Source organism: Apium graveolens, chromosome 8 (assembly GCF_009905375.1).
Source record: "Apium graveolens cultivar Ventura chromosome 8, ASM990537v1, whole genome shotgun sequence".
In the NCBI taxonomy this organism is placed as follows: domain Eukaryota; kingdom Viridiplantae; phylum Streptophyta; class Magnoliopsida; order Apiales; family Apiaceae; genus Apium; species Apium graveolens.
This window is the reverse complement of record NC_133654.1, coordinates 3,485,498-3,498,119: the sequence shown is the minus strand read 5'-3', so window position 1 is coordinate 3,498,119 and position 12,622 is coordinate 3,485,498. Positions and strand designations below refer to the sequence as shown.

Sequence of the window (12,622 nt, the reverse complement as noted above, 5' to 3'; positions counted from 1 at the left end):
CAATAAAGAGTTTTATAAAATCAAACAAAAACATATGCATGTGAATGATTATTACACAGCTATGAAACCATTGTGGGAGGAAGTAGAAAGCATGAATATTCTCCCTACTATGACAAACCCAACTAGTGAGGTTACAAAACTGCTTGAAGCGATACACTTGTAAAGAGAAGAGTCTAAACTCTTTCAGTTGTTGAACGGAGTTGATGAGATTTATAACTCACAGAGAAGTCAGTTGTTAATGATGGTTCCTCTACCTAGTATAGAAAATGCTTGCTCTGTTTTAATGCAGGAAGAAACACAAAGAGACGTCTTGCAGACTGATAAAACTGATGATAATGTTATGGCCATGTTTGGCAGATCTTCTCAGCCTAGAAAATTTAAGCCTTCTGGTGATAGAAATGTATCTTGCAGTGCTTGTGGTCTTAAAGGGCATAGTGGTGATAAATGTTGGACAGTTGTGGGCTATCCAAAGTGGCATATTAGAAATTCTAGACCATCTGCAAGTCTAAATAAACAAAAGAAGCCTGGTAATCAATAATAGACATTTGGGGGCCAATTAAATCAGAGAATGGTTGTTGTTGTTAGAACTGAAGAGTTGAATTCTTCCTTCACTCCACAACAGTTGGAGCAGTTGACAAAACTGTTGAACCCACAAATACAAGTTGCAAATTATAGCAAGTCAGAAACAGATGATGAATTAGATCATTTTTCCGGGATGATTACTTGTTGTCAAGCTACAAGGAACTCTCAAGATTGGATCATTGATAGCGGTGCCTCGGACCACATGACTTCTCATGTATCAAACTTAAAGGAATGTAAAGTTGCTAACGCCCTGCACATCAATTTACCAAATGGAAACCAGGCAACTATTTCTCATATTGGTACTGTGGTTCTACCAACAGGTCGGCAATTGCAAAAAGTGGTATGTACCTAAGTTTCAGCACAATTTGTTGTCAGTGTAAAAGCTCATAAAAGATTCTGATTGTGTTGTGCATTTCTTCACAACTCACTTTCTTATAATGGTTCTCTACCCTGGATAAGAAATATTTATGCTCTAATGCTGTAGTGATCAATTCATCAAGTCAAAAATCTTTGGAGTTGTGGCACAATAGGCTCGGTCACATGTTTGTCTCCAGTATGCAGCATATTCCAGTACTGTCACATTTGTCAAAGAAATCGACCCAATGTATGCATCACTTGCCCTTTAGCCAAATTCACCAAACTGCCTAATTTCTTAAGTGAATCACATGCTTTATATGCTTTTGATTTGGTGCACATTGATATCTGGGGGCCATATAAAGTATGCACAAAGGAAAAATTTTAATTATTTTTGACAATAGTGGATGACAAGACTAGACGTACTTGGATGTATCTTTTGCGATACAAGTCAGATGTTTTAAAAACTCTAGAAACATTCATGTGGTATGTGCACACACACTTTAAAACAACCATAAAAACACTGAGGTCAGATAATACGTTGGAATTTGATGATATGCATTGCAAACAATTTTTTGCTAAGAATGGTATACTGCATCATACCTCATGTGTCTATAGGCCTCAGCAGAATGCCCGTGTAGAACGCAAACACCGACACATACTTGAAGTAGATAGATCACTAAGATTCCAAGCTTCCTTGCCTTTAAACTATTGGGGTGATAGCGTTCTTACTTCATTCTACTTAATTAATAGGACTCCCTCCTCTGTGTTAAACTTCAAAACCCCTTATGAAGCACTCCATGACACAAAGCCTGACTACGACCTTGTTCGAACCTTTGGTTGTCTAGCCTTTGCTTACAACCCAGATATTCACATTGATAAATTCTATATGAGGGGAGTGCCGTTTGTGTTTTTGGGATATCCAGCCAATAAAAAGGGATATAAGTTATTGAATCTGATCACCAAACAACCATTTGTGACATGGGATGTCAGATTTGAAGAGTCAATTTTTCCCTTTAATTCTCAGTCACAAAAATCATACATGAACCGTGTGCCAAACACTATAAATTCACCAGATCTGTCTAGTAAGTCACACTCTCAAACTGAATCACCACATTCTAATGATGTTGCTGTTATTGAGTTGGCACCGCCTCCGCCTAGAAGAAGCTCTAGACTTCACACTACTCCAAAATGGCATGTTGATTACATGTCGAACGAAACGACATACATCTCTAATCTAGCCTACACTCAAGTAGCGCCTGATTTTCAGTGCTTTGTTACCATTTTAAACATAACCCTGCCCATGTACACTATAAAGTTGCTGTCCAACAAGAACATTGGATCAAGACCATTAATTTAGAACTAGAGGTTTTAGAACAATATGATACTTGGGAGGTCACGGAGCTGCCCTCTAATAAAACTGCCATAACAATCAAGTGGATTTATAAGTCGAAATACAATCCATATGGCACACTCGAAAGACACAAAGCACGGTTAGTAATACTGGGTTGTAGGCAGAAAGCAGGGGTAGACTATGATCAAACATTTTCCACCGTCGCAAAATTGACTACTGTTCGAACCCTCTTGGTTGTGGCATCAATATAAAACTGGGAGGCGTGTCAAATGGACGTGGCAAATGCGTTTCTTCATGGAGATTTATAAGACGATGTATATATAAAAATGCCTCAAGGTTACACCCGTTTTGGCTTTAGAATCTCTCTTGAGAACGTGTTAAGTGCAAGGTTAAATTCTAAGCTTGTTTGCAAATTGAAGAAATCGATATATGGTTTGAAACAATCTCCCAGAAACTGGTTTTCTAAATTGACCACAACTTTGCTCAACAGTAACTTTCTACAGTCAAAAGCAGGCTATAGTTTATTTACTAAAATTGTGGAAGATAGTATCATTGTTTGTCTCATCTATGTGGACGACTTGTTGATTTGTGGCAATAGTGCTCTGTAGATACAAAATCTAAAAGCTATGTTGTCTTCACATTTTAATATGAAATATTTGGGTGCTCTGAGATATTTTTTGGGAATAGAGATTGACAGGAATCCATCTGGTATTTTTCTTTCATAGACCAAGTAAACAGTGGATTTACTTAAAGAGTATGGAATGTTAAATGTCAAGCCTTTGAAGCTATCAATGGACACACAACTGAAATTGACTCACGATAAAGGAGATTTATTGACCGATGCTTCAAAATATCAAAGATTGGTGGGCAAGCTGATTTACTTGACAATCACAAGACCAGATGTGGCCTTTACTGTTCAGATTTTAAGTCAATTCATGCACATGCCAACAACATTGCACATGCAGGCTGGTAAAAGAGTTCTTAAGTACTTAGCTGGCTCTACTCATCAAGGCATTTTACTGGCTTCTGCATCAGCTGCAAGGTTCACAGCCTACTATGATAGTGACTGAGCTAGTTTCCCAATCACAAGGAGGTCAACTACTAAATACTGCATATTTCTTGGTGAGTCACCCGTGTCCTGGAAAACTAAGAAACAAAATGTCATTGATGGGTCGTCAGCTGAAGCGGAATATAGGGCAATGACAGTGACAACTTGTGAAGTAACTTGGTTAACTGTTCTGTTAAAGGATTCGGGCTTGACAAATCTACCCCCTACAGTCTTAAAGTGTGATAGTGAGGCAGCTCTAGCCATTTCTGCAAACCCCGTGCTGCATGAAAAAACCAAACACGTGAAAATCGATTGTCACTATGTACGTGATCAAATTAAAGCTGGGACCATTCAGACACCTAAAGTGGCATCAAAGGATCAACTGACAAATATAATGACCAAGATACTTCCAGTAAATCAACATCAGTCTATTTTAGCCAAGCTTGGAGCTGTTCACACTGATCACCTTTCAGCTTGAAGGGGAGTATCAAGGAGAACACAACTATTTCAATTATTTTAGTTATGTTATTTTCTGTCTTTAGTGCATTATTTCTGGGATTGCTTGTGTTCCAAACAAATTCAGTTAGTACTTTTTGCTATTATTAGCTGTAAGACTTGGCCTATATCTATAATGCACATCCTTGGCTATATAACTAAGGGTGTGGTCTTGTCTTACATTCTCAAGTTAATGAATATTGTTTTCATCTCACTGTATGTTTTTAGAGTTCAGTAACAATATCTTCATAAGCTTACTCAATAAAGTTTATCATATTCAAGCGAAATTAGAGGAGGAGGACCTACGAGTAGAGCCGGCCAAATGTGCGGGTTCGAACCGCCCATTCAGGACTGGCTGGTACGAAAACCGGAAAAAATTCGGCACTAAACGGGCCGGTTCAAACCCGCCCAACTCGTTAAATTACACGAACCGATTACGAATTGCAAATTTAAAACCCGGAACGGCACAAGCCCGCTCGAGCCCGCACGGACCGAAATCGCACGAGCTGCGCGTTGAGCACAACCCGCACAACCCGCACAGCCCGCACGAGCCCGCGGTTGTGCTGCACGCACCTGCCTTATTTCCATCAATGATCACCTTCAACTCTGCCTTATTCACTCACTCTAATTCTAATTCTTCATCTCCCTCTAACTCTCAGTCTCTCTCAATTTCTAATTCTCTATCTCCCTCTAACTCTGTTTCTCTCCCCGTCTCTCTCAATTTCAGTCTCCGCCACCGACCACCGTTCCTATTTCTGTTTCTTTTTCCGAGTTTCAACCAGATTTTTATTATTTTCCCTAACCATTCTATTTTCCCAAAAATAAAACCTTCTCAAGATTTATATTCTCCCTGCTTAATTATTATAATTAATTAGAATTATTAGAAACCTAAACTTAAAACCGTCCTCTTTTAACCAAGAACTTAAATAATAAAATTAATCGATTAAAATTAAATTTATTTAATATAATTATTAATGTTGACTTCTTAAATTAAAATTGAAAAAAATATCAAAAACAAAAATATACAGTGCATAAGTGATTTGGAGTGATGTTATGGCTACGTAGACGAATCCTGCCCAAAAACTTAAATTGAACTCCAACCCGCTCAGCCCGCACGGCTCGCGAACCTTGTGCCGGTTATGAGTCTGTGTCTGTCAGTTCGAACTCGGCCCAGCCCGATTCGTTCAACTTGCGTATCAGTTCAGTGTTCGTTGTTCACGTGTTGAACCTGTAATTAACCCAACCCGGACCGCGCAGACCGCACTAGTGGCCACCTCTACCTACGAGGGACCGAGCCTTATCCGTAAATATATTTGAAAATTTAATGTAAGAACTATATATTTTAAGTGGTGTACACTTTATTAGTATTTTACAATTATATTATAGACAGGTACATTTCACATGTTTGGCTGTTTTAGCAAAGTATATAGAATAATTGGTAGATGTGGAATAAAAAAGTGGGATAAACTTTTCAAAAGCTTGGACTTTGGACCCCTGACTGGTTTATTTTTATCCTCCCTTTGTGCCTTATTTTTAGCATCATGTTGCATCATGGACAAATTTAACGTTCTCCGTCCGTCCCAATTTATCTGTCTTGTTTGATTTTTTACACTCAAATTTACCGAATTTTAACTAAAAATTTCACATAGTACATCATCGAAAATATTTATAAAAATTATATCATTAGAAGGTATATTTTATCTACTTTAATATGTATTTTTCAGTTTTTCAAAATAATGAAAAAATAAATTTTTATTATTTACGGTCAAAGTTGAGTCAATTTGACCATCAAAAGTCAAACAAGACAAATAAATTGAGACAGAGGGAGTACTTTATATAAAATTAATAAAAGTGACAGTTTTTTAAAAGTTGGTCAATTTTAGCCGATAAAATACTCAACCGTTAATGCAGCATCTCAAATATAAAATATCCAAATATCAGTGAAATATCTTTTATAAATTAGGATATCAATATTCAATCGATTAAAATTTGACACTTTTTTCAAAAGGACTATTTTGATTAATTTTTTTAAAAAATCAACTATTTTTGTCATTTTTTTCTTACAGGACTTGTATGGCTCCAGTCGGCTGTTATCAAATTTGTAAACGAACTCACAAGGGTTTAGGCTGCTCAGTAAAATTGAAACATGTATATGATCATTTCATTTCAACCGGATTAACGAGAATGAGGATAAATGACATAAGTTTTGAGGTTCGACACTTATATTTAATATTTGAAGCAATTCAGTTGTAAAGTGGGTCGAAATCATGTTCTTATGAAAATTAATCAAGAATCTGAGTCAATCCGAATTATTTGCGATTTTACTAGATTCTCGTATTATTTGTCCGTAAACGGAGTAAATTGCATCAGTCTTGTCGTACATTACAACTTCTTCTTCATAATTTGACGTTTGGTTAGCCTCTCTGTATGGCCTATACGCGTAAAATTATAGCGGACAGATGGTTAGAACGATTGTTTGTCAAGGACACAATTTTTTAAATTATAGCAGCGATTTCGATGTTATACAAACGCATTTAACTTTCATTACAGATTATGCAGCTGTCTTTTGCTGGAGTAATTTAGAACCAGAGTCTGCATTCATGATGCAAACTAAGCATCACATACTGCAAAGCAAACAGAAACGAAGAACACGACGAATCTACATTTGGAGGTCACCGGCTTTTAAAGAACAGGGTTTACTGTGATACCACCAGAACACAATTGAAAGGAGTAAAGCATGAAGTTGCTTGGAATATGACAGATCATCCGAAACTCAATGCAGGAGCATAGAGTTCTTCAGGATTGGTAGATGCATAAGGTATTCTCGACTTCTAAACAACGATAGATCAAATACATAGACCGATACATCGTGCACATTTGCAAAGGCTAAATGAAATGCATATTTATGCAAATGCAGTTTTTAGGGAGAGATTAATATACATCAGTTCTGAACTGATGTTTATTGACGTTTTTCTTGTAGTTAAGTACAAATTTCAAAATAAAACGGAGAAGAGCCAAGGTTTTACAGTTGTACTATAATAGTAATATTCAATATTAGACTTAAATCCACTGCCAATACCTTCCTACCAATCAACTATGTATAGAGTTAACAGGAGTTATCATCCCTCATTTGTGACTTTCTACTAAGCTATTGCCTCCAAACCATCACCTTTATAACTATCAGCCACAGCTGCAACATCAGCCCTTTGCTGCACATTCTTGTAAGAATATTTCCTTGCAACAACCACATAAGGCACGATATTCACTGCGACGATAGCTGCTAACAACCAGTAAAAATAATCCAAACGGCTGCTGTTCAAGTCCTTGCCAAACCAGCTTTTTCCTGTCTTTTCTGTTATTTTGTCCACAATTGTGATCAAGAAACTACTAAGAAAGCTTGACGCTCCAAGGACGCTTAAGTACAATCCAATGCCTAAGCTTCGCATTGAATCAGGAACTTGGTCGTAGAAATATTCTTGCAACCCTACTAAACTGAATCCATCTCCCATTCCAATGATGATATATTGTGGAGCTAACCAAAAAACACTCATTGATAATGAGCCTTTTATAGGATCACTGTGCACAAGATTTAGTCTTTTTCTTTCGACTATACCTGCTAAGACCATTGTTGTGAATGTGATGAACATTCCAATGCCGATTCTTTGTAGAATATTGATTCCTCTCTCGTTCCCAGTTGCTCGTCTTAGCAAGGGTACGAGCAATTTATCATAAAGGGCAACTGATATGATCATGCCAATGGCAGAAAGGCCGAAAACTGAGGCTGGTGGGATGATAAAGTTTTGTGTAATACTGCGGTCCATTGTTGCGGATTGTTTAACAAAGAATGTTGATGTTTGTGCTACACAGATACCAAATGGTAAAGAAGTTAGCCAAATGGGGATCAGTTTAAGAATGAGCTTCATTTCCTCAACTTCAGTTACAGTAGCAAGTTTCCACGCATTTATTTGACTTCCAACTGAACTTTCATTGCCCTCGACGATTGCAGCCTTGTCAAGGAACCTGAAAAAAATAGAGGGATACACATTCTTAATAAAAACACAACAAAAATTGAGGTTAGTACTGATAGTACACTTTTTTTTAGTTTTAGATATCACACTGCAACAACATTGTGGAACTATAATGTTGCTTACTTGAAGTTCTCGGTGTGGAACAGAAGCCTGCCTCTACTTTTTGTTGAATTGGGAAGTTCATAGAGTTCAGCAGGGCTAGAAGCACGAGGAAGCTTTCTTTTAGCGAATGCTGCTACAAGGACTCGTAGCATTGGTGTCAAGGGGCTCCCTGACGGTAACCTGAAGCGATAAAATGGTCTTCCAGCACAAAAGATTATTATAGTAGAAGCCATTACACAAGTGAGGATAACATCTGCAACACCCCAGCTCACATTGTCTTGAATGTAAACGATTAAAGTTACAGCGACGAACAGTCCAGAGCAAAGGCCAATGTTCCACCAGTTAAAGAAAGACAGTTTTTTTCTTCTCTCTTCAGGATGATCATCATCAAATTGGTCTGCTCCAAAGCTTTCGAGAGAGGGTTTGTGCCCTCCAGTTCCTACAGAGATCAGGTAGATTGCAAGAAAGAAGACCACTACATGGACCTTTCTCGGTTTGTGGCAAATGCCAGAGCCACAAGGTCTCCAGCTTGGGATTATTCTTGACATAGTCAACAACAGCAAACCCTGAATATATAAGAAAATGCTTATTAGATAAGATCAAGCACACAAGTCCGTATATTGATACAGGAAAAACTTAACACTTCAAAATTTTTGAGTAATGCTTAATATGCACTTTCATACATCTTGGAAATTTGTTGATGCATAATGTTAATCATCACAACCATTGTATGAATTGCATATCACCTCGATAAAAAATAAAACTTCTGTGCTGAAGTACTTGAAAAATCCAAAACTTTTGTTCAAAATATGAATAGGCCTCAGGAGGGATCAATAATTAAGGCATGTACTATAATTTTCAGCAAAAAGTGAGATTTACCAAGAAGTAAATAACAGATGAAACTAGAACTGCAGGAAATCGACCCAGATAACCATCGGCTACGAATCCTCCAAGCAGTGGCATTATAGTAGTCACACCAGACCAATAGTTGACATTCTTTGCAGCTGTTTTGAGGTCTTGGTGAAGCACCTTGGTAAGGTATATTATTAAACTTGTTGCTAAACCAAAGTAACTCAACCTTTCACTGAACTCGATTGCTGTAAAAATGAAAAATGAAGTTACAGAGAGTCTGAAACAAAGATTAGTTCTTATTTATTAATAACTTGTTACAATAAAGGACAAAGTTACATTTCCGAATGGTGCAGATAAGAACATTTTAATTTACAAATTTTGCGTTCTTGGATAATAAATTATAAATGCGCAGTATCCTGCTTAAATTAATTACAGCACTTAATCAGACCACTGAAAATAAAAGAGATCACAGCACAGAACTCTCATTGGATTAAAAAGCATTACTCAATTTAACTATAATTTGTGGGTATCACAACTGTTCATCATCTCAACTGTTAATCGATATAATTAACATTGTTCTCATACATTTGACTGTCAAGAAGAGATGCAAAAGATATATTTATACAACTGTGATCATTAGCAAGAACAAATCTCCAGTAATAAATCAAATTAGTGCATTAAGTTGCAGTACTCATGAGTGGTTTCTTTTTTCATGTTATAAACTAAGGCAACTAGGTAGAAAGATCATTAACAAAGATTATTTAAGTGTCTTAAAAACTAAAAACATTAAAATAACAGCTTGATCAGCTTAAAAACATTAAAAGCAGAACAAGTACCATATTCAACTATCACTTTGTGTTAAAAAGAAAGAAGCTCAAATTACATGGAGATTAAATAGGGTCATTCTTACATATAATGAAGAACGACGCCTTCCATGCACCAGTAGAAGCTCGAAGAGGAAGCCTTCCTTTATGATCAACAGAAGAATCATGGACATATACATCTTCATCGATATTAAAAGCCTCTTTCTTCTGTATCTGCTTCATTTTCTCTTAACACTACTAACTTTCAGTAAAGGTCTGAAATATTTTAGGCAATTTGCAGGATGCTTTCAGCTGTACTTATATAGAGGGCTATCAGTTTTCGACTGACTGAGTGGATATGAAATATGATCTCTTAAAATTCTTTGTCAATTATAGCTATAGCGAAAAAGTAAGACTATTCCACTAATTTTAATTTGTTGTTATCTATTAGGGGAATAGCATCTGTGTAACTCCACAAAATCTTGAAGTGACTAAAGTCAAAAGTAGCTCAAGGCGTTGCTTGTTACTGTCATGGTTTACGGATATGGTTTATGGTTAGTAATTACATTAATCTTTCCGTTTAATGTTAGAAAACGGATATTGTAGTTGGCTAGAATCTAAATACCAGTCGGTCCATTTAATTTTAGAAAATGTATATTGAAATTCGATGAAATCTAAAATACCAGCAAGTCCATTTTATTTCAGAAAACGTATATTGGGGCTGGATGAAATCTAAAATACCAGTCAGCTGTTCTCTAAAATTTCTGAAAAACTGAAAGAAACGTACAAAATTCTGCGATATGAATCAATGCAAGTGGTTAGGAGGTATATTTTCTAACTACAATTGGTTGGTGGATATATTTATGTCTGTCCTTGCATCATATTACTAGATACTATATTACAAACCAAGTCAAAGGCCGTTTGTGGAGTAACATCCGAGTATGGTAAGATGTACGTAGAACTTAATTCTGCTTCTAAAAGCAGAGATGTTTCCATAAGGACCATGATTAATCAGACTGTATAGATATTTAAAGTGAAATGCTTAAACTTTCCACTATATTATATATGTCAAAAAATCAAGAAGCATGAGAAAAAATATTCTATTTCAACCTGTGCTAGTTCTAGTACAGTCTACATCTACGATTATGAGTTCTTAATTAGGATTACTATTTCATATTCTTTAGTTTCAGAAGTTAGCCTTTGCTAAAGAATCATACTTTATGTCTGTACATCAAATCTTTCATAAATAATAGATAACTCTACTCTATTAGCCTATTAGAAATATAATCTTTCATCAAAGCCTCTCTATAATCTGTATGCAGTGTTAGAAAATTTAAAATCAAGATTTACCTTGACTAAGTAATAATACTATAATATAGCTTTATTGCAGAATAACAAGATCTTAATCGATCCGAATCTAGTTAAAGTGAAAATAATAGATAACTCTACTCTATTAGCCTATTAGAATACCAAAAAGTTCATTTCCAAAGACAAAGAGTTACAATCAGTTTTTTACATGTTCTTGAGAAGTGCCATGTTAAAATTTGTCATTTATTCTTCTGGGGTTTTACTGAAAGCTTTTTTCCGAAAGAATTGTAGTTCATCAGCTAAACTCTGATAGGATCATCTTATGTTTACCTTGTTATTAATCACTATCCACTCAATGACTTGATTAAGGTATAAAATAAAGAGCCTTAATAGAAGTTTCTAAAGTCAGATATTGACAACCTAAGATCAGTCTGTCAAATTTACTAGTGCTTATGAATATGGTAAAAAGTAAGGTGATTGTGTGTGCACAATCTTGTCAAATGCAATGAAATTGATTGCCACCTATATAAGTAAAACATGTTTCATATGCCTTTGAAATCACATTTCTATTGTAATGCACGTAGAATATAGGAATACCAGAACACCTATTTTCTGAACGATAGTAAGCAGACACTTAACTATTGCCTTCAACACCACTTTGATTATTGTTCTAACGTATAGAGGATATAGGAAGACGAATACATGAAAAGTTGTTTTAACCGATAGTAAGTAGACACTCAAATATTGTGCCAAACACGATTTTGATTAAAAGATCTTTACTTTCATGGAATAACAATTTTAGTCAAAAATTGCAGAAGGTTTGAGTCCAAAGTAAGTTTTAAAAAAAGGAATGATCTGAAAGGGATAGTACAAGGTTGAATGATCATCTACTCATGATGGTATTTTGGTTCTTGGGAAAATATTGAGATACAGAATCAGATCCATGACAACAAAGACATGATTTTAATACAAACCTTGGAAGAATATATACATTGATGCTAAACATGATACAACTTTTTAGCTGTCATGGGGGCTTAATTTGATTCCTATCTTCTAGTGGAAAACCTGGACCTAACTGAACACTTCTTTGTTATGAACACAGAACACAGAATCTTTTTTAACTGCATCTGCATAGACCAAAACTCAAAGAAATAAAAAAAACATGGGGTGAATCAAATGAAGAAGCAATTAACATGTGACATTATGATAAATAAGTAGGATTCTGTTCTGGGTCGATTCTAGCTCACCACGGACTCTTGTTACTAGATTATCCGCTCACTTATAAGTTTTAGTCTATAATTATATAAGTTACTTATAGGGTGTCTAAGCAAATTAAATTTCATGGTCTAACTATGTATGATTAAACTAAGACTCTAGATTAAAACTAGTAGTTGAGCTTTAAACAGCAAAATTACATAATTCAATTATGCACCAAGTGACAATAAAATATAGTTTATGGAGGTTTAAAGTATAAATGTATGTAGTAATAACATAATTGTAAACCACACTAACTTGTTTGACTTGAAGATGGCCTAGCTTTGATCCTAATTAAGATCAACCAAGTAATCATCAACAATATTAATGTGCACTAAACAATATAAAAAATAAGAATGATCCAACAAGTTTTGAAACAGTTTACTTAAATCCAGAAAGTCGAGTGTTCAAATGAACATGAATTGTAAATTTGACATGTTTT

At 35.6% G+C, this 12,622-nt stretch overlaps 1 protein-coding gene across 1 annotated transcript; it reads right to left on the bottom strand.

Moving 5' to 3' along the window:
* Positions 1 to 6,720: 6,720 nt before the first annotated feature.
* LOC141677317 (protein NRT1/ PTR FAMILY 5.6-like) lies at positions 6,721 to 10,063 on the bottom strand. Its single transcript, XM_074483190.1, has 4 exons — positions 9,726 to 10,063; positions 8,843 to 9,060; positions 7,985 to 8,529; positions 6,721 to 7,853 (listed from the first exon to the last, which is right to left on the bottom strand). Exons 1-4 carry the CDS (start codon positions 9,859 to 9,861, stop codon positions 6,977 to 6,979), a joined length of 1,776 nt encoding a protein of 591 aa, XP_074339291.1. The 5' UTR covers positions 9,862 to 10,063; the 3' UTR covers positions 6,721 to 6,976.
* Positions 10,064 to 12,622: the final 2,559 nt, after the last annotated feature.